The 22609-nt window shown below is 38.8% G+C and overlaps 1 protein-coding gene across 1 annotated transcript in view; it reads left to right on the top strand.

Annotated features, from left to right (window-relative positions):
• Positions 1-22609, top strand: part of LOC134006288 (collagen alpha-1(XXV) chain) — a 141896-nt gene that overhangs the window by 119054 nt on the left and 233 nt on the right. Inside the window, exons 15-36 of the mRNA XM_062445374.1 lie at positions 3243-3275; positions 5697-5732; positions 7739-7783; positions 9262-9324; positions 10491-10559; positions 11331-11375; positions 11914-11958; positions 12242-12319; positions 12721-12744; positions 13611-13655; positions 13816-13860; positions 14041-14121; positions 14244-14306; positions 14486-14536; positions 15201-15227; positions 15631-15711; positions 16598-16651; positions 16829-16882; positions 17148-17174; positions 17898-17951; positions 19941-20018; positions 21656-21694. Of these exons, the coding sequence (XP_062301358.1) occupies positions 3243-3275; positions 5697-5732; positions 7739-7783; positions 9262-9324; positions 10491-10559; positions 11331-11375; positions 11914-11958; positions 12242-12319; positions 12721-12744; positions 13611-13655; positions 13816-13860; positions 14041-14121; positions 14244-14306; positions 14486-14536; positions 15201-15227; positions 15631-15711; positions 16598-16651; positions 16829-16882; positions 17148-17174; positions 17898-17951; positions 19941-20018; positions 21656-21694 (1137 nt within the window). The remainder of the gene's footprint in view (positions 1-3242; positions 3276-5696; positions 5733-7738; positions 7784-9261; positions 9325-10490; positions 10560-11330; positions 11376-11913; positions 11959-12241; positions 12320-12720; positions 12745-13610; positions 13656-13815; positions 13861-14040; positions 14122-14243; positions 14307-14485; positions 14537-15200; positions 15228-15630; positions 15712-16597; positions 16652-16828; positions 16883-17147; positions 17175-17897; positions 17952-19940; positions 20019-21655; positions 21695-22609) is intronic.

The raw sequence follows: 22609 nt of genomic DNA, 5'->3' as shown, positions 1-22609 counted from the left end.
CCAATATGCACATAAAAAACACATGCACAGATAGACTTTTAGAGGAGAAAACTGCGTGTTACTCTCCTGTCATCATTTAGAGTTTTTGTGTCTGATCAATTGTTCTCCCCTCACATTTTATTGCCCTGTGTGGAAGAGGAAGCCAGAGAATAGCGGGACAGATAAGAAAGGGGGGAGGCATCTTCTAGTCTTAATGCTGAAGATGCCAAAGTTAACAATACACAGCATGCACTACGGGCGGGGGGATGTGGTAACACGGGGTGAGAGGTGACGCAGTGAAAGCTTTAGTTTGGTGAGCAAGGAGACCTCAGGGAGCACATGAGGGGGAGAGGAATGGCAAAGCAAGCAGTCGGACCGGGCTGTGTTTGATACAAAGGGAGATTGTTTTGATGGTGGGGGATCTGCAGAGTGTGAAAGAGACTAAATGACAGGACAGATAAACACACACACACACACACACACACACACACACACACACACACACACACACACACACACACACACACACACACACACACACACACACACACACACACACACACACACTTGATTTAAGACACAAGTTTAAATGCACACATGCAAAGTCTCCTTCTTCCTAAAGACACAATCTATTGCACTCTGAAACATGAATGACAAAACATTAATTAATTGGATGTTTTGTGCATTTCTATATAGTATACATTTATGTAACATATTACCAGCTGTGTTGCTTTCATAAGCCACCATCAAATCAAGAGTAATGTTGCCTGCTGTCTCTGCGTGTCCATTTCTGGACTCCCTAAAAACAAATCATTAGCACAGTTTAAAGCTTTCGCTCTAAACCATTTATTTCTAATGCAATTAGCAAGGTGTGAAATGAACTGTGACTGCTCTTGTTGAAAAGAGATAGGAAAATCAGAAGAAATAAATCTTGAATCTAAGAACTCTTGAATGAGTTTTTAGGAACTTCCAGGCTGTGAGCATTTGGCTCGAGCCAGTGTGGCACAGTGGTTGGTATAATGTTTGAGTCCCAAGATCCGGTCCAAGCTCTTGTGAACTGGCTGCGTTTCAGCTGTTGGCAGCGCCGCTCTGCCCAGGGAGCCCAATCATAATCTGTGTTGCCTCACATATATCCCAACTGAGTTACTGAGGTCGAAATTCAGCCGAGGCCTCTGAATTTGGTCATCTCTGCTAATGATCATAATGTTGAGTAATGTTTTGAAGGCCGTGGTGGCATTTAATGGTCCGAGTTTTCACAACTCTACTTCGGCTTCATCGCCCGCGGATTAATTCTCTCTCGCTAGGCAAACAGCTGTAGAATGGTCTGATTTACTAAGCATACATTATAAGATCTTTATGCTATTATCTTTAAATGCCAATATGCAGCAACAGCTCTGGGTGCCCATAATGAAGCAGAGCTGTGGTGACAGCTCTCCGTCCTGCTTTGCTCTGTGGTTTAATCACAGGCTGTAGCCTCACCATGGTAATTGGCCCAATTGGGACATTTCAGCACTGTGTGCCACACCTCAGCTCACCTCCCAACTCCCCCCTCTTTTTCCATCTCAGTTAGAATAGATTTAACCAGTGAGAACTTTCACTTGGTACTTGAGCTTGGTGTCACTTTTTAGGCCTGTGATGACAGAAAGCGTTGCTGGGGTTTAGCACTTCAGCACTAGTGATAATTGCTTTTGTCTTTTCGTCTGATACTTGTTTTCACATAGGTCACTGTGGCTTTTAGGTTAAAAGCGCACACCATGCTGTAAATTTGTATTTTCTACAGTATCAGCTCTTTATTGTACAATGCTGCTCAGTTTAATCATTTAAACAAAAGTTAACAGCGCTTGCACTGAGTCTCAATAGGTTGATTATGAGTTTAACAAGGTGAGACCTTTTTGTAGTTTCTTTTGTGCATAAGATGTAAGAATTAAAGGCAGATGTGAAGCATTCTTGCATGTCCATCCCTGCCAAAAAGCAACAGGTGTAAACCAGCACTGACTTTGATGTTTGTTTTGTTGAAACAATTATTCAATCAAGACACAAAAGAGTCAGAATATGGGGTTCAGTGTAAAGTCTCCTGTTTTATTATGATTCTTAGGTCAACCACAACATAACATCCATGTTGTTTCTCACGTATTTGCCCGAAACATTTTTATTTCGTGTGTTAAACCATCCAAAAGCCTTCCATTCATCTTCTATATGAGGAATAATGTGAGGAGGCTGTTTTTGTATCTAACTGTAAAAGTCCATCCTCTGAGATCTTCTGATCCTTTAATGAAATCTGTAAAACTTGTGAAAACATCTATAAAAAAATTGGAACGATAAGTTTCAAGATAGGGATAGAGGCAACCTTGAGTATGCAACAAAGCCCAGCTGTAAACAGTAACACATTTTATTGTCTGCAAAAAAATGCCGCAATTAAACATGCCTTGTGTGCTATGCATCTTAATGACTCCCATAAAAAGCTGAGGGCAAGAGGCATTCCTTCAGCAACTTCTGAGCACGAGGCGTATGTGTAGTGCAACCACAGAGTCCACACCAGAGCTAAAGACCCAGTCTCCTTCTTCCAACTCCCTTTTCCCATCAACCGCCCATAATTACACTTATTGGCCCCTTGTTTTATGTCTGTTTTTACTGTACACTGCAGTAGTAATGCAGTGTATAGGAAAGGCCTGGATGACTTTGCTGGAAAAATGTGATATACTGTAAGTAGCTCAGTCCCCTTTTACTCCAATACACGACATTAAGAGATGCAATGAAAAAAAAAAGTCTAAATGGTTGACATTAGTACAGTATATCTAGCAAGCACCTTATATACTATAGTGTTGTGGTTGTGGATTTCTTCTTATATAGTGTTAGATTTCACCCATGTCATCACCACTATGTAGCTGCACTCTGACAGTGTAAAAACAATGAAATGATTCCCAGTGCTGTAGTTATAAAAACGCTGTCTCAAACTTTTGTGAATAGGTACATTCAATCCGAACACTGCTTAGAATGGCAGATAATCTTCTTTCTAATTGGATTTCCACCCAGTTTTTCTCCAAACAACTCAGTAAATGCAGCAGCCCCAACATTATGTTCTGCATTGTTCAATAAAAATGGACTTCTTTCATTTTTTGTTGTAACTTTAATTACACAGTAATGGTTAGTATCTCATGTGACTTTGCAGAAAGAGCCATTGTGTGCTATAATAACCTCTGTCACTGTTGGATTGTTTCCCCCTGTTGTACCTTTTTCATTTTTCTTTTTCTCTTGTCCCTCAGGGAGATGCAGGCTCTTCCGCAGCAGGCATCAAGGTAAGAGTTAACAGGTTTTTAATTTCTCTATCTTGATTCTCATCAGGAACCAGGCGCATTGATTGTGAGACTAATGCAGTTTTCACACTCTAACGCCACACGTCCATTTTCTCATCATAACTGATAACGTGGAAAAGAGGACACTGACAGCGCACGGACAGACAAGACAGAGCAGCACAGCGTAACAGCAGCACCATGCAGCCGCAGAGTTATTCAGCAGAATATACACAAATCTATTATTTTATAATGTATTCCCACGCATGCAGCTCAGTCAGCGGCTGTTCTATCAGCAGCACAGCGGCTCTCCCTCTCCTCTCACGCCATGTGAACGCAGGCAGGGGTGAGAATGAGTTACTACGGTTACGGGAATGCTCTGTGTCTGTTGCTCTGAAACTTTCTCACAATTCCAAATACATTATTTGGTTAGTTGTGAGACTATTTCATTCATCCGAATTGTTTCTATTTTGTTGTGATTGTTAGACTTTGAAGATGGCCATGAGAGTATTGAGAGAAGCAACCCTCAAGTGTAAATTTTTTTTAACCAGGTTTCATTATTCAAATCATATGAGTTGTAAGAATATTTCATTTATATTCTGACCTTGAAGATTTTCTAGTAGCCTGCAACCTACTACCATTTTAGGCTGCATAGTGTTTTTATAAATATAATTTCAAATATGAAACAGCCATTCTTCTTATAATGGTTTCCTGTCCTGATCCACCCAACTACTACTGTTCTGATGCATTCTTGGTTTTCATAGCACCCTCAATCTATCTAATCTAGACTGTCTGTTTCTTGACTTAATCCAAGAGATTAGGTGGTGTAGAAATGCAGGAAATTTGTTTTAAATTACTTTTTTTTTTTTCTGGGTGAGGACCCCTAGCCAAGGCCGTAGCCAGAGATTTTCAAATACCGAGGTCAAAAATAAGACCACAATTTATATGACTGTTCGGTTTAATCCATGATGTATTTATGGGTCATGACGTATAAGGATTTTCAACAACTCAATTTTAAATAATAAAAACAAGCATATCTAATGCAGTCGTTCAAACATTCAGAATGTTGTGTACCTGACAATTCATATTACAATTTGAAAGTGATTTTAGTGGGGGTTTTTCAAGATTAATTGGCACTGGCCTGAAAAAAGTCATGTGGTGCGACCATGATTCATCTTGAAATATCTTATATAAATAAAAGATCATCATTTACAAAACATTTTTTAAAAATGCAAATACTTTGTTTCCAAACACTTTATATTACTGAAAACTTGTAAAAAAAGATGTGAAGCGTGTTAAGTATATTAATTTATTTCAAGATGAATCATGGTCGCACCACATGACTTTTTTAAAGGCCAGTGCCAATTATTCTTGAAAAAACCCACTAAAATCACTTAATTTAAAATGTATAATATGGATCTTCAGGTACACAACATTCTGAATGTTTGAACTACTGCATTAGATATGCTTGTTTTTTATTATTCTACAATTGAGTTGTTCCAAATCCTTATACGTCATTGACCCTTATACTGCTTTCTTGTTGTGCATTTCTCAGTCATAGTCATTCTTGTGGTCCAGTTCTTTCTTATCATTTCCAATTTTGCAACTTAAATCATCTCCTATTTCAGTATTCTACAACTTCCATGGTTGTATATATATATATAATATTTTATTTGTTTGTTCTTAAAATGTGGAATGGAGCATGGCCTGCTGGGAAAGGGAGAAAAGGGCTCATCCAATGAATGAACAGTTTGCAAAATCGGGTCAAGTCCAATTCACAAATGTAGACAACATATTTCTGGCGATTTCAAGGCTTCACTCCACCGCTGGCTAAAGCCGGATACTTTCGTTTTGACATGGCAGCGGAATCTTTAAGTACGTGTCACATCACGGTCCGTTGATGCAAGGATAATTGTCTCGTCGGCTATTTTCACTTCACAATTAAACAAAACTTCAAGAAAAAAATACCGAGGACATGACCTCGGTGTCCTCAATGGTAGCTACGGCCATGCCCCTAGCACCCCCTCGCCAATTATGTATCTTTCCAAGTTCGCTCCCCCATTTGAAAACATCACCAGGCGCCCAGAGTGAGAAGCATAGATCATAGAACTGGCGTTTATATTGAAGATATTACCCAATAAATGCAAATTAGCAAAAAGAAAAAGTCTTATGAAAAGGTGTTGGTTCATAAGGGCCAGAGAGAGGTCAGCTGGGTCCGTTTGTAAGTTCAAACTTACCAAGTGGAAATTTACTTAAAGTCTCTTCTCACATATTAATGATGCAACCTGATTCAATAAATCACTACAAGCTAGTAGTTGCTAAGAACTTTGGACGATGTTATGCACACACTTATAAGGGAATTATTTAATGCAATCCAAACCAAAAATGAAGCAGTTGGGGAAAAAAACCTCTTTGTGTGTATTACAGGGTGAACCTGGAGAACCTGGACGAAGTGGACACAAGGTAATCGTTGCTCTTTGCTACACATGGCTATTTAAAAATATAATAGACAAATAGTATTAGCAAATAGATAGTTGTAGCGGTAATGGCACTAGTGCAATTTCAATAACAAATTCAGTGTCCTATGATTAGCTATATTTAGTTAACTCTATGGTGTATAGTCATTTCTATATTAAGGGAGTAAATGTTGTGGTAACAGAAAATGTTTGACACACAGTAGCTGTCTGAACATATTCCTTCAGTTTCTATGAATACAGTATTTCACATACAAAACAAATTGTAATGTAAAAGGTGAAGCTCAAGTCTGTTGTGCAAGATGAAACCGTTCCAGTTTTGACAAGAGCTTTCCAATCTAAGTTCAACCTCACTGTTTCAAGTGTAATGAGGTCTCATGTCCATGTAAGGCTCCCCGCACAGGACCTGGCATTTAAACTTGAACTTCGGCGCTTCACAGAGCTCCGACTCATTTTACATTTTCTTTGGCTTGACACTTGTTTTGAGCCAGACAGGGTAAGCTCCCAGGTATCACACTGACACTTCTGGATACACTAAATCTTTTGGATGTTTTTTGCTTTGTTTTATTGCAACCGGCACTTGTCGCAGTATTAAACCATCAGGTCATTGCAACAGCCTGACTGCACATTGTATTAAGTTTGTTAGTATGACCTACCGACCGGTTTTTATTCCACACTTTGTAAGCCAACACACTGTATGAAATAAAATTAATTTGGAAAAGAAACAGTTGCTGAGAAGAAACTAATAAAAACAAGCATGCAGCAGATAAGGAGCTATTTTCCTACAAAATGAAAGCCATTACTTGTCCCCTGACCAGACTGCTGCTGAGATTTCACCAATGCACCATCTAATTACACTTTTTAATCCCAAATGCCGCACCCCATTAATTTCCCCTCTCATTCCTCCGTTTGGACGAACTGTTTCCAGACAACAGAAGAGCTTTTAGCAAATGTCTTTTTACTGCTGTGCTGCAAAGAAAACACTCATGACCTGACTAATTTTTTTTTTTTTCACTGCTTCCAACCATCTTATCTCTCATTTTACAGCCATTCTGCTTGTGCTGACACACTTACAACTTGTATTCCTCATCATTACGGCCATCATGAGATTGAGACATGGCTCCCCCATTAAATATTACCACTGGACGCTATTCAATAAGTGTTGGTGAAGTAGTAGTCCACCAGAAAGACTTTTATTCATTAGTTTTACAATGCTTTCATTAGCCACAATGGAGATTTACAGCCCTCTCTGATCCCCCGAGTGCTATTACGGCTGATCATTCTCGTGTGGCGCTAATCATTTCTTTTCATATGCCATAAATACAATGGTCTTAATAGCACATTAAATTATCCAGAGTCAGAAATTTTGTTTTTAAAGTCTTGCAGAGGCCTCACAAGGGACTTGACCTCTGATTTTTTCCACAGTTGAATCAGATGACTGCACGTTACTCAGACTTGCATGTAATGGGAGTCTGGAGTTGTCAACTTGACAATGACCCGACCTTGGTAACAGAGAAATAGGCCAGCTCTCGACATCTCGCACTGCCAAACTCTAACGACCTTGAAGCCACGGCAGCTCTCTCAAACAGCTTTCGCAACTTTAATCCAAAGTATCTGACAGTTTTCCCTTCCAGAAACCAGAACGTTTCACACCTGCCCAAACCAATAAAATCATAAAAATAAAAACTCCATTGCACTTTGCGAAGGTTTGAGTGGTATAACAAGCACTAATCACACTGTCAAACCATGGCTGCATGAGTTGGTATGAAAGTGCATGTGCAGTATCCTCTGCTAGTGCTTACCGCAAGCAAATGACAGTTTACATACACTTACGGACAGCAGGCCACTTTTCCGAAATTACAGCAGGTTGATAGCCAGAGAAAACACAAATAGAAAATAAAATGTAGAACTAATAGAACCCTAAAGAGCCTACCAATGAGGCTTGACTCAGCTTAGCTTGGCTTGGCTGTAACATGTCACACTCTTCCTGTGTAGGGAGAGCCAGGACTTCCAGGGCTGCCTGGACTCCCAGGGATAAAGGTAAATGCTTCGCTGTTTTTATCCCCAATCATTGACCCGGTGTTGTCCCTGTCCATCCGCTTCAGCCCGTCAAGAGCAGATTTCACAGCAAAGCTATCGTCATGCCTCACGTATGACCAATTAAGGTCTCATAATCTTGCTTTTCTCGCTGTGTGGGATTTTTTTTTACCTCAACCGCAAGCTTCCATCTGCTGGAGTGACAGAGACACAGATTTACCTGTACTGTATATTCAGTGCAGAGAGAAGTCCTGAGCTCAGGCAAACTGACAGGGCCAAGTAGTCAATGTTTTGATCTAAACATGCCAGAAGTCAGACAGGAAAGGATCTCATTAAGGTTTGTGGGTAACGTAGAGGTCTATGAATTAATGATTGGAACACTGCATCCCTGGCAAAAACATCAGTCGACTTCCTGGAAGGTGCAACATGTTTCAATACTACTGCTTGTTAAGAGCAGGAGGTTTCAGTTTTACTTTAACTATAAGAATTTCCCAAACTACACCTAAGGTTTTTTTTTACTGTATCGCAGCAAAACAACAGCAGATGGTGAAACTTAATGCACAAAAGGCACATAATATTGCACTGCCATCTATATGCTTAAAGAATAGGATCATCAGCTTGAAACATAACATGTGAATGCAAGGAATGTTCAAACGGGCATGATGAGATGATGCTTGTTGCTGTTTTGGTTTTATTTTTTCCTCTCTGTGTATGCTTGTAATGTGCTGGCTTTGTAAAAGCCCGCTCATTCTCTTTTTTTTATACACTCCTGTTTTTACTTAAGAGGCCTGAATGCTTGATGGACTCTAACAATATTTTGCTAACGTAGCACTCATGTGCTCTGAGTGCCGCTTGCACTTTGTTCTTTTCCGCATTCTTAGCCGTTTATCCAGTTGAAGTGTAAAGGGTTTGAGAGGCAATTGTCCACTGCCTTTCCAAAGACTTTCAGAGTGCCTGAAGTACTGGAAGTGGGTCCTCTGACAGCAGATGGTTTACTAATATATTGCAATTAAGTTATTTCACAATCAAGTGTACTCATATGGAGCATCACACCTCATACAGTAAGCTCACTCCTCATTAATCTAAGTTCAAATGCCGAAATGTCAACGCTTCTTCATAAGTGGCAAAGAAGCTGGTTTTTGCACACACAAGCAGAACACTTCTGTGCCGTGATGAGTTTCTAACAAGGTCAGTCATTATATCTGTAAAGGCTCAGGAATGTACTTGAAATGAGGGCATAAATTAACAAGCCACTGATGATTTGTGTCCGTGTGTGTGATTTGTGCATGTGTCCCTGAGTGTGTATGTTGTGTGCATGTGAAAGGAACAGTAAGTGCATGCCTGTCATTTTGGATATGTCTGGCCATGCATCTTGTATATGTGTTTAGTGCTCATTAGGACTGAGTGAAGGTAGTTCTACAAAAATAACCAGTGGAAAACTGATTTCTTTGTTCTGATTTATTTATTTTTGTCTTTTTCAGGGTGAGCCTGGATTCCTTGGTCCCCAGGGAGAGCCAGGCCTTCCGGGGCTCCCAGGAACAAAGGTGGGTCACTTGAGCTTTCCACAAAGTGAACTAGAGTAGCCTTGCTTATCACTGTGTGAGAGGTATTTTCTGCTGACAGCCACACAACAGATGCTTCAAGTCAGTGACAATAAGATGTAACAGCTTCCACAGATTTGTATCACATCCTGTCTGTGTGATCATCATTGAAATTCCTGATTGTTTATGGTCTCATTAGCCACTATTATCACTTTTCCAAGGTGATTAAGCCTCTGTTAATTCAAAATGTCACTTGGAAGTAGCCAGAATGAGCTAATCCTGGCCGCTCCCTTTGTGTTGTGACATTATCACACTGAGAAGCCAGCAGTGATAATCCAGACACGCTGGAATTAATGTTCACATTGTCCTTTTACATCAGGCAGTTTGCAGCGCACTGATAATATATCAGTCTGGCATTGTCCTCTGACATATTTCTGTTGCTTAATCAAATGTCAGAGAAAAAGAAAGGAGCATTGCAGTAAATATATGATCTAATGGTTTTTCCTTATGTTTGCGACAAACTAACAGCTACAAGTTACCGTTAGCTGGTATTTGAAGATGAAGACAAAGCTGTGTTGACTCAACATCGCTGAATAGTGGTTGTGTCTCACTTGGTTTCAAGTATCAGCAGTGAGCAATTAAAAGTATGGGCTCTAAATTATACCACACCTCCCTCTGTTGGCTCTTTTAACTCACTTCATATTGAGAGAAAAGGCACGTAACTACCCAACTATACACTGCATTTCCCCCAAAAGATTCAACTTAAAGGACAAAGAGGGATTGACGCAGATGGTGGGTTGTGTTTTTTAGGAAATTGCATTTACCTTTGTCAAAGGTCACAATCTAATACAAAGACTGTGCTTACTCTGCATAAATATCCATAATTCATCATGTAAATCTGTTGAGTAAGGAAACTTCTGAGAATTTGTCTGTACAGGAAAGGTGGAGAGCTATTATACAAGGTTTCTCAGTCTTGTCAATACTGCGTAACATTAAGGAAATTGAATGGGCCGAAAATGCACCACAGCTCTTCTGTTTACAACAGAAGACAAAAAAAGACACTGACTGTGCATCAGCATTTCTCTGTGATACTTATTTATTATACGTTGCAGGAGAACATTGATAATTTAGCGTTTTTGTCGAACTGTTTCTTTCTTTTGTCTGTATAGGGAGAGAGAGGAGACCATGGGCCCCAAGGAAAGGGTGAACGAGGAGAAATTGGACCCCTTGGACCAAAGGTCAGGAATGCAAGTGCACATGCATGTGTGCATTCACAAATGGCATGAATTAAGAAAAAAATGAAACTGTATTTGCTTCAGAGCTTCATACTTGCTCATGTATGGCCCTTCACTCATGAGGCTCATTGATTTTTGCTGCCATCTAGAGCCTCTATGATGTAAGTGCACAAGGCATATCCTGGAGTTTTGGATCAGATGAAGTAGAATTCATTCCCAAAGCCAGGGTTCATTCAATTCATCAAATATTCAGTTATGTTAACAAAGAGCACTGGCTAAACCATTATAGCCTGTAATAAGTTCAAGGTTTTCCCTGGAGTCCCTGCAATGTAAACCAAATATAAATGAGTTTACCATTGTTTACATCTGGCACTGACCCAGCAGGTAGCTTAAGCTCCAGTCTAAACTTAGACGACACACAGATTTGTTTCACATCCTATTAGAAACCCCAAAAGTGAAACCCCTCCTTTGTCAGTGACAAAGTTCAAATAAACACAGTCTCATTGCTTGGCAGTTATGACATATTAAAAGCGGGTTATTTTAGTGAAGTTGACTGCATGGATCTCTCGGGAGGGGTAAGAGAGGTTGATGATATTTCTTGTGTGAAATCTGAATTTGGCCTACATTACATTTTTCATGAAGAATTTGGACTGAACCCATATAGAATGTTTGTATAATTTAATATTTATAATGTCAAGTACTTTTCTTTCCTTTTTTATATATACCCTCAAACCATGACTCTTTTTGGCATCTGTGTTTTCTTACTCGTGACAGGGTTCACAGGGAGAGTCTGGCACACCGGGTCCTAAAGGGTCAAAGGTAAGAATGGCAGATATGTTTACTTTAAATCTGGAGACTCCTTATTGGTTCAAGGGTCAGTTGATTATATTTTTAGTCACTACTAATACTTTTAATATGCCTTTTGGGCAGAAATAATAAGAACGAATGAAGCTGCAGGTTTGCAAGTGGAATTCAATGCTGGTTGGGGTTTTGTGGCATTATTCATAGAAGCAGTACTATTAATTATATGGCTATGATTATTATTGGTGGTGTTATACTTATACCAGGTCTGTCTAATGCAAAAAGATTAACAAAAATAACGATGAATTTGAACTGAAGAGTTGTCTTCATTAGAATTGAACTTGAAGCCCCATATAGTTGCGTTGCATGTCATACTAAATAGTAGACCATGTTGCAGTATAGTGATGTGATGTATGATTCACAAAAATGAGTCTATGTTCCACAGTTTTATAATGTGAACTACTTATTTGAGAACACTATTTTTACTCACAATGTGAATGTAGTAATAGGACAACATTTTTTTGAGCTCTGAAATTTTTTTGTCATCTTATATCAGGGGGAGACTGGAGATAATGGAGACTTGGGATCCGTCGGCCCAAAGGTAAGAATATACATCGGTACCTCTATTCTCTTATTTCCTTAATAAGTCTGTGATGTTCTCATCTGATTAAAATAATTAATGTTCCATGAGACGATACACTGCCGGCACACTGATAACCATACATTGAGTACCACCAGGGGGCAGCAGTCACACCAGAGCAGGATCCCATGCATGAAAATCATTTTTTTCAAACAAATTGATTTTGGCTTTACATTTCTTTTATGTTCTGAATAAGTTAAATAACGCAATGCATTTAAATATGGTACTTAATGTCTGTGTGCAGGGTCCTCCTGGGCAGAAAGGAGAGCAAGGATCCACTGAAATCATCGACTACAACGGCAACATTCAGGAGGCTTTACAGGTCAGACATGTGATGATCTAATGCCCATTTTTGCTGCTTCAAAATGTTCTATTTTGCCAATAGTAGATAGTACAGTCAAGCATTTTGCAATATCAGTCACAATATGAGAAGATTGTTCATACAATATACGTCACACTGCACACAAACAACTTGCCTGCATTCATGAAGCAATAGATGTGCATTTAAGCATTTGTATCTTGTAGTAGTATCTTTTTGCAGTACTTAATGTTATATTTTATGATTTCAAAAAAAGAAAAAGCTAAAATCTGTTCTTTTAGTATGATTCATTTTAAGGGTGTATCTGTACTGTAATGTGCTTACACAAAGCTTTCTTTCCTGTGTGACCTTTGCAATCTTATCTCTCAACTCCTCCTCATTTGCACTCCTTTGGCCCACTGCAGAAGATTACCACTATTACAGTAACGGTAAATAGGCTCTGTGCGTTCTGTGTGTTGTGTCATCTCCACAAGTGATTCATCTTTGTACTCGCATGGGCCCAACCCAATCCCAACCTCGGTTTGCGCTGCCCTGTTGTGTTTGCGCTCCCTCCTCTAGACACGTGTTATGCTTCTGTTTGACCGACCTCACAGGCTGCCTGAGTTGCTAGTTGTCTCCTTGAATGCCAGTAATACATGCTTAAACTTATATGTTGCTTATTCCTAAATTAAGTTGTTAAATCAGTTAATCATGCAAATAATGTATAATGGAGCCATATTATAGTATAGAAAACATATTCAATCAATATTATCAATAAGAATAGAAGGAAAAGCATCACGTGTACTAAACTGAGAAATCTTTGAGAAATCATCCTTTTTTTTAAAAAACAAACTCTCCCTCCATTTGGATTTTTCTTTAATGTTTTACACCCTTTATTTTACTCACTCTGATGCCTCTAAACATAAAGTAGCATTTAGCAACAACATCCTAGGTTTGAATGCCTTCCAAATTATTGACTCAAATGGGATGAAATTAATGAATTTCCGAGGCCTCAGGGAAAAAAAGAACATCACATAAAAATATGTGACTGTCAATGATTAATGATGGTGATTATTTATCCATGTGTTCATGCTAACATGTTTTCAGCTTTGGCATGTGTCTTTGAGTTCAGCATCTTGTTCATAGTTAATAACTGATTGCTAATATTTTTTTGTGCTGTTGGCAAATCATTTCATTGTGATTAGCAGTTGTGTTGCTGATGAAATGTAATTCATAACATCTGTCCCACATTTGTTGCTTTGTTTTCTGTGTTGATTATAATGAAATCTACCTCTTTGTGTCTATTTCTGTGCAGGGTCCTCCTGGCCCTCCTGGCCCAATTGGACCACATGGTATAAAGGTATAATACTTTCTGTTCTTTCCCCCCAAATGCATGACGACTGGCACCTTCTCCCTTTCACAACATGTAGCTGCCCTTCAGTTGCTAAATCAGACATTTAATCAGCATTTCATATTGTGTTTACAGAAATGTTAACGTGTCTTTCTTTGTCCTCTCTCAGGGGGATCGTGGTATGCCCGGCCTGCCTGGACTTGATGGAGAAAGAGTAGGATGATCTTGTATTCTTACATTTGAACTAGTTTATAAATAAGGGGAAGAGGACCTACGCTTTTATATATCATAGTGTTTATTACTATATACAAAATAGATTTGCATAAAGATCCACTGTGTGAAAACTTAAAATAGTTAATTTCCCAGTGTGTACATTATTGCCTTTTTCTCTCAGGGCTACAAAGGCTCCAAGGGAGATATGGGAATGCCTGGAGCTTCAGGGGAGAAAGGAGCCACCGGTTTACCTGGTTTACCTGTAAGTCTCCAATTACCATAGTCTAGACAGCTGCCTCAGAAATGTCTTTGTTGGCAAGATAATTCCTCAGCCATTGTATTTGATATAAATGACATGTGTAACATTGGGCTTTTGCTCCTTAGGGTGTCAATGGAGGAAAGGGTGATAAGGGAGATTCAGGTCTACCTGGTCCTCAGGGTCCTTCAGTAAGTCTCTCAACTTTTAATAACTTGCCATTAACACTCTTACTGACTTGACTTGCTGACTTGTATTCTAGATGATGTATATTGCTGTATTATTTTGTCTAGTCTGTCTCATCTATGATTGATTGTGTCTTTTTTAATCATAATTTGCAAATAAAATATTTATTATTTTGCATTTGCAGATCATTGGCACTCCAGGGGCAACAGGGCCCCATGGTCCACCAGGACCTATGGTGGGTTTTTCTAAATCAAAAATCAGTGGACAACATCCTGTATCAATACAAATTGCATAACATAAAAGTACAAATGTACAAACAACAGTCACATACATATTAGTAAATAGAGGCTGTGAAAAGAGTCTCAACTCTCCACATGTGTCAGATGATCCATGTACATATTTTTACACAATCATAAGCTCAGGAAAAAGCAAAAGTGATTAGCTATTTGAATTTAGACTAATTTATCTTCATAAAAATCTTTGGTTTACACTGTACTAACCTAAGATAGCTTATAAAAGTATTCTCAGACAATATAGCTTTCTAAAAGACTAAAACACCAAACTCATGTCTGATTAGAGAAGACAGTATTCAGATACACTGTGAATGATCGGTTCAAGCAATCACTTACTGATTGCATCTTCCACCTGAATGTTTATGATGGCCCCATATACCACTTTATCTTTTATGTAATTTCACAGCATTGTTGTGCTTGTGTGGAGTCACCAAGAAACAAAGAACAAACACAACACAGAGCTGAAGACTTGGCAATACTTGCCTGTGGGAAATTTCTTCTGCGCTGCAGTTGCTCTGCTTGTCCCATCTCATCATCACAGCTTCATCAGCAGTTCATTTTATGTGGTTTTGAACTAATATTTTGCCATCTTTTGATGTTTTTCAGGGACCCCATGGATTCCCTGGACCAAAGGTAAATCCCTCCCCCTCATGCAGGATGCTAATGCATATAAAAACATTATTTAAGCATTTCTAAAACAATTGCAACACCTCCTTTAAATCTTAATGTATAGACAGTTTGATAAATGCTTGGTGCAAATAGTTTTTATTGCATATAAATTTATTTTTTAATTATTTTTTGTTAAACATTTTAAATGCACCTAAATATATAAAGTTCAATCAAGATGTTAAGTTCCATAAATTCAAGGTAATCAGACAACGAAGCAAAGACCCAAAGAGGATGTCTTTATTTTTGAGGACACAAAGAGGTTGACTCCTTGATTGAAGGATGTATTTTTGGACAGGCAGGACAACATACTGCATTTAGTAACTGTATAGCAAGAGCATAACTTTCCCTTGTTCCCTTTTTTATCTAGGGAGAACCTGGTTTGCATGGTGTGAAGGGTATGCGTGGAGAAACAGGCCACAAAGGGGACCGTGGACCATTAGGTCTCCCTGTAAGTTCAACTGCACACTATGGAATATTTCCAACCACATAGCCTTGTCATCCATAGGAATTCATCATTTGTATTTTAGCCCTGTCAGATTCCTTGTTGTGCACAAGAGTGTGTGTTTGTGTGTGGGTGTGCGTGTGCCTTCTCCATTTCCTGTCTTCATTTTCATTTGCCTGTGCTGACTACTCTGCCGAACTCCCTGTAACACATGGTGTAATTTTAGTTGTTGTAAACCCTGCCATCAACCTGTCCTAATAACAGTGTTCATCTGGTACTAATCCCGCCTTGTTCATGTCACTCATACCTCCATAACCACGCAGGGAGCCTCTGGCTTGGACGGCAAGCCCGGAATTATGGTGAGTGTCATGTGACCAAGAGGCTTCACCACCCCACTTTTTTCTACTTTTCTCCCCCTTTCACCCTCCATACAGTCCAATTTTCCCTCAAATATTTCATCAACATCACCCCATTGTATTGTATTTCATTGTGACTAAAAAAAAAAGCTATGTCAGCATTTTAAGTATGCTAGCCAGGAGTTAAATTAAGCCACACTGAGTTTAGTTCACTAGATATCAGCCATACACAAAGATGTTACAGCAGGCATTTCAAGGCTCTCGTTTGTCCTGTGTTGCATTAACTCAGCATTAACACACACTCATACATTAACTGTGTCAGCAGTGCTGTAAATGTCCTTTGTGGCCAATGCACGTGTACTAGCAACAGTTGTGTGTGCTGGTTGTAGGTCAAACCAGGTGAGAACATTGTACAAAATGTGGATGCTAAACATGATTGTTGCTTTCCATCTGCTACTTGTTTGGAAATTCTTTTTGAAAGAGCTGCTGTGTAGTACAATGATGCAAACTCACCATGGCAACGCTGCTCTTTGCAGGGCACGGACGGGCCTTCGGGTCCAGCTGGTCCAGCTGGGCCGAAAGGTGACAGAGTAAGATGGACTTTTCTTTTTATCAAACTATCTGCTGTTTGGGCTGATATCTGCCTGAGGATACTGTACATCTTATTTTATCTTCAGTTTTAGGTGTTTGTACTGTAAAACTGGCTCGTTTTAAAGTGACTGTGTATTTTAATTTGTGTGATGGCAACACTGATTCATTTGTATCAGGGTGAGAGAGGGGCACAAGGAGAGCCAGGACCAAGGGGACCTTATGGACTACCTGTGAGTTTAATGAGGATATTATCACATTGTGTGTCACATTGTGCAGATTTAAGTATCTTCATCACAACCTTAAACAATCTTTGCTGTTGTTTAAATGTTGCCTGTAATGTCCCTGCTTTAGAGGGTAATAATGTATAGAAAATTATGAATCTGCTGACATGACCCAGATTTATTAGGGTACGTGTGATCTTTGCTATGATGGAGAAGTATGGTTTGTGAAAGTAAAATGTGAAATGTTCACACAGCTGTTATTTTTTATTTGCAGGGAGCTGCTGGAACACCAGGCTTGGATGTAAGTTTCTTCATTTTCTCCATTTTGTCTGAAGGCAAAGAGAGAGAGAAAAAACAAACACTCACATTTTTAAGTGATGTGACAAATGTTTCCAGTATAGGGGTGCTTGGCGAAATAAGGCTTTTAAATGTAGAAAAATAGGGAAAGAACCAGCTGTGTAGAATCAACTGATTTGACATAAAACCTGAGTTGTGCCGACAAACACACACTCCTCTATCATTAGTAATTATCAAAAAGAACACCAGGTGTGCAGCACCACTTGTAATACACAAAGAAACTTGACCCATATGCACAACTTGTGAAAGCTGCACACTCAATCCCATAAATTCATCAAATGTATTCCAGGAATTAAAGGTAACCAATGAACACACAGTAGCTGTAGCCTAAGTGTATTCAAGTCTCTCAAAGAACAAAGAAAATGATGGCATCTCAGCATTAATAATTTCAGGGCTGTACTTCATATCCAAAAAAACAGTCATTTAGTGTGTATTGACTGATGCTCCACAGCTGGTGATCAAAGGGCATGTTTGTCCTTACTCAGGCTTAAGACTGCTGAAGTAAAGTATATACAGCACTATTTTTTTAGTCTACATTTTTTCCTATTACTTTCTTTTTCGTATGATAGTGATATGTTTTCTTCAGCTGTGTCAGAGGTGCCTTTGCTCAGTTTAGTTGAGTTTATCTCTAAAGCCAGAGAAATGAAGTGGAGTTGTACTTTTACAGGGTTTACCAGGCTTAAGGGGAGAGAAAGGCGACGTTGGGGAAAGAGGAGAAAAGGTAGATGTAGATATGCTATATAATGGCGTGTCAACCCTTTAACATTAGAGGACTGATGTCAATGGACAGTGACAGTATCAGCATAGAGGTCTTTTATGTAGCTACTTTGCTGAACGTTTTATGTTTCATTTTGTTTTTTCCCAAATTGATATTCATAGTAATTGAATGAGGTGTATATTCTAGCTGGAAGAAAGGTTGAAGTTGAAATATATTTCTATGCTTCCTAATAGATTTCTTACATTGTTACTGATATATTTTTACATGCTAATTTAAGTGTATTTTGTAGCATTTCCGATCTCTAGAGACGAACGAAACAGTTCTATTAAATGTAAAATCACGTTTGCATAAAATCTCATCCACAGTCAGTCCTCTCAAATCAGCTTTTGTTCTCCACCTTTGAATGATTTGTCATCTCATTTCTCAAAGTCACAAGTCAAATCTCATTCTGAGGCATCTGAGACATGTTAGAAGGAACAAGTCCATTGACAACAGACTCTTCAAATTCATATTTGTTTTATTTTCTGTTTTGTTTCCATGCATGGACATAAACTTAAAAAAAACATCTCACTTCCTTGAGTTCTTGATCCTGTTGCTAACTCTTCCCTTGCTTGTGTAGTTTAGTGGTAGTTTATATCTTTCTGTGTGTGTCTCTACTATACTGACTAACAGATCTGATGTGTTTCTTAGATGTTTTATGTCTTTGAGAAACTGTATCCCATTTCTTGGTATGTAAATATAAATATACTCTGCATTTGGCGTGCTCACATCTCTGCACTTACCAACCATTTTCATACACAGAACAGATCCAAGGATTGCTTCCCCTTCAAGTATTTAGTAACAACTGTCAAAACACATTATGGAAAACAGAATTTGGTGCTTTTCTTTTGAAAAACACAATAAATAGCTGTTTAATTTGCAAGTTATGAGTACTGATATAAGGTTTTTTAAACACAAACATGTGTACAAGCCCATATTGTACTTCTTTTTTTACACTTTGCTGATAATTAATACCATTAAAAGTGCCATTGGGTACCAAAAAAGTGTAATTCTCACATACTGTAATTTCTCAGCTTAAAGTTACATTTCATATCCAAATCATGAATTGGGAGCTGTTTTATTGTGTATTTGTTATTCTCTCACATATGCACTGAATGTTTTAGACTAACTCCAACCCAAATGTGACGGGATACAGTTTGAACTGTGTCACTGTTGTAATAGATTTGATTAATTTTGTCCCTCTGGAGGTTTTTTCCCTGCTAGTCTTTCTCATCCTTTGTGCCCTTGACACCCTTTTATTGATTAGCTCTGTTTTCCACTCCTTCCTAGTACTGTTACCCCTTTTTGTCCTCTTCCTGTCCCGAGGAATGTTTTTGGAATACCCAATCTGGTGTCTGGTACCCCTCTCCTATCTAACATTGATCATGTCTCTTTCCTTTTGTGGACCGTAGCCTCCTTTCTTTAATCAATCCCCTCCTAATAGCAGTGCTGTCCCAAATGTTCCACAAAAATGATTTTAACTTGACCAAACCGTTGTATCCACAGGGGGAGAAGGGAAAGAAGGGCAAAAAAGGGCCTAAGGGCGAGAAAGGAGAACAGGGTGCCCCTGGATTAGATGCACCCTGCCCATTGGTATGTCCCAACTGTGAGCTGGAAACCACCTCCCAGCTGCGTAGAGCTGTCGTCCCCAAACAAGGATGAGCGCCCTGTGGCTACACTGATCCCCAGCTTCCTGCCCTCAGATGGAAAAAATATCACCATACCATAGCAACCTTAAACACAAAGTCTGTTACTTTACTGAAACTCTCAAATTCGGACACAAAAACATGACATTAAATTAAAACATGTAATTGGGCTGGTTTGTGGTATCAGCAAGCTCACAGGGCAGCTCCTCCCTCGTCCCCTTTCGTGTCCGTCATAGTGAATGGACGCCGGGGTTAAAGGTCGTCCACCTCTCTCCCAGTAACACTCCTAGGTCATCTTTGCAAACAGGGTTTCCGGGGATTTAAGGGTGAAAAGGGGGAACCAGGGCAGCCAGGTCTGGATGGGCTGGATGCCCCATGCCAATTGGTACAGTATTTCTCTTTTTCCTCCACCTCTTACCCATGCATGCCTCTCACCTTCAGTCATTACTGAAAATCCAAACCATGCATGACTTGAGAGCTTGACAAGCATGTAGACGTGAACACACATCATTTTGACAACTACATTTATGAATTGTTACAAAACTACATGCACCAACATACACAGCATCTCACTAACTTCCTGACCGCAAGCAGCCTTCTTTAAATAATACACATTATTATCAGTCAAATATACAGAATAAACATATGATTATTGATATAATCTATCCTTATATCCCTCTAACTAAATCCTTTGATTCCCTGGATTAAAACTGAAGTAAAAAAATCTTCCTAAATCCTGTTTTTCCTCCAGCTGATTCCTGTATGGAACATTTACCTCTTTAACCTGATGCTAACACAGACTCCTTTACTGATGAGTTTACCCATGCTACAGGCGCATGGACCCCTCCTCTACTCTGTTAACTCCCCTTTTCCCTTCCTGTATTTGTACCAATTGGGCCAGACCACGACAAGAAGAGAAAATCAGAATCTACATTTGCTTCAGACTGATTTAAGATGAGAAAATGAATTACTTCTTTTAGATTTTAAATGATGTTTTCTGTTTCTAATGTAAATCAGTGATGTGTAATGCATGGAAGCTGTAAGACTCTGGGAGAAAATACTGTATGTGTCATTTTAGTTTGCAGTACAATGAAACTAAACGTGTTTAGACAATGAAACTAATGAACTATACTTAATATATGAAAAGGTTGTGAGCAAACACCTCGTTAAATTACATCTACATTCATTTACTTGAACCAGCTGCTTTGAATTCAAAGATACGCTCACTGATTTTGTTATAGTGCCTAATAGTGCACACAATTTTCCTGCTAACTCAATTACATGTTTTGAAACTCAACCTGCAGGGCCGCTATAACAAAATCAGAGAGCAGGGTTGATATATTTATTTGCATGTAATATATTTTGCTATGTATTAATTGCATGGTTTAGAACACACCTGTAGCTGCCATTACATGTAATATTTCATATGATTCATATTATCATAACACTATTATTATTATTATTATTAGCAATAATAATGCACATCTAGTGTGAGGTTTTATCAGTGGTCTCTGAGATACTATGAAGATATCCATGTGTGTGATGGAAGATTGTAAAAACACTCATACTTACTATTTTATAGATCCTGGTAAACTTAACAGTAGAATCAATTTGTTGAATTTAGTATTTCAACATGGACATGAACAGTTTAGTCAGCAGCACTAGATGGAAGAGAGAAATAGCCATTACATTTATAACCCATAAATCCTATAAATTGAGTGTAATGAGCAGCAGTAATGTGCACACAGCTAGCCAGTCTGAAATCACCTTGTATAGACAATAATATAATTAATAATAATATAATTAATATGCAGCTTTTTGTTTAAAAAGTCCTGGTTTTTGCTTCTGTTTTGTTCAAGTTTAGACTTTTACTTGACATTTGCTGTGTGTGTTATAAAATCTACTCATGTTTGTATCACATTTTTAATCATAGTGTGTACTAATACTAATAACATGAAGCCTTCTAATCCTGTTTCAGTCCTTATAGTTTTTATTTCTTCCCTGCTACTCTTCTCTACACAGGGCCCAGATGGATTACCAATGCCTGGGTGCTGGCAGAAGGTAGGATAAGTATTATTAGAGGAATTTGACTTCAAACTTCAAGTTTAAGTGACAGATATACAGAGTGAACACAATATTAGGAGCCAGTCTAAATTGCAAACTGAATTTTAACTTTATTTTATAATTTATGTCTTTGTATATGTAATATACTGTGTATGAAAGGTGGAATCCGACTTGTACTGTTGGATTGTGATTCATGTACTCACTCCTAATATTTTGCTCACTCAGTGTCAGTTTTTGTTTCATGTCATTTTCAGCTCCTCCATGTCTGCATGGGTTTTCTGTCAAATTAGTCATAACGACTGTGTGTGACTGTTCTCACTGTGTCAAACCAGATTGTACAACTCAGTCATGAAACAATATGAAAAAATCTCCACCTTCATGTCATTCTCTCTCCTGTGTTTTTTTCTTGCAGTGATCACTCTAACCTGAAACGCATGGAGTTTGTAAATAATGCTTCTTTTATGGTATTTATAGTTTTTTTAATGGAAAAATAAATCTAAAAGAAAAGAAGTCTATGTGTACAATGATAAGGAAAAAGACATAACCGTCCCGAGTTTCACGCCCTAAGCTGCTTCTACTCACATCTCCGTGTGGAAAAACAAACAAACGTGTGTGTCCGCTCTCTCACATCCACATCGTGGTGGAGTTCAGATCCTTGGCTGGCAGCAGAACTTGTCTCTTAGTCTTTGCATGGCTCAGACTGGAGCATCGCAGCCCGGCCTGATTCACGGGGGTGAAAGGAGACGTAGGAGGAGGAGGAGGAGGAGGAAGTGGAGGAAGGGATCTGGACTGGCTCTCTAACACCAAACGCTAGGTGTTTTGTGTTGTTTCGTCTCAACAAGCTCATTCATGCGGCATCATTTTGTAAAAGACTTTAAAAAAAAGAAAAAAAAGACTGTGCCAAACAGAACA

This window comes from Scomber scombrus, chromosome 23 (assembly GCF_963691925.1).
Source record: "Scomber scombrus chromosome 23, fScoSco1.1, whole genome shotgun sequence".
Classification (NCBI taxonomy): Eukaryota; Metazoa; Chordata; class Actinopteri; order Scombriformes; family Scombridae; genus Scomber; species Scomber scombrus.
This window is presented reverse-complemented; position numbering and strand designations above follow the sequence as displayed.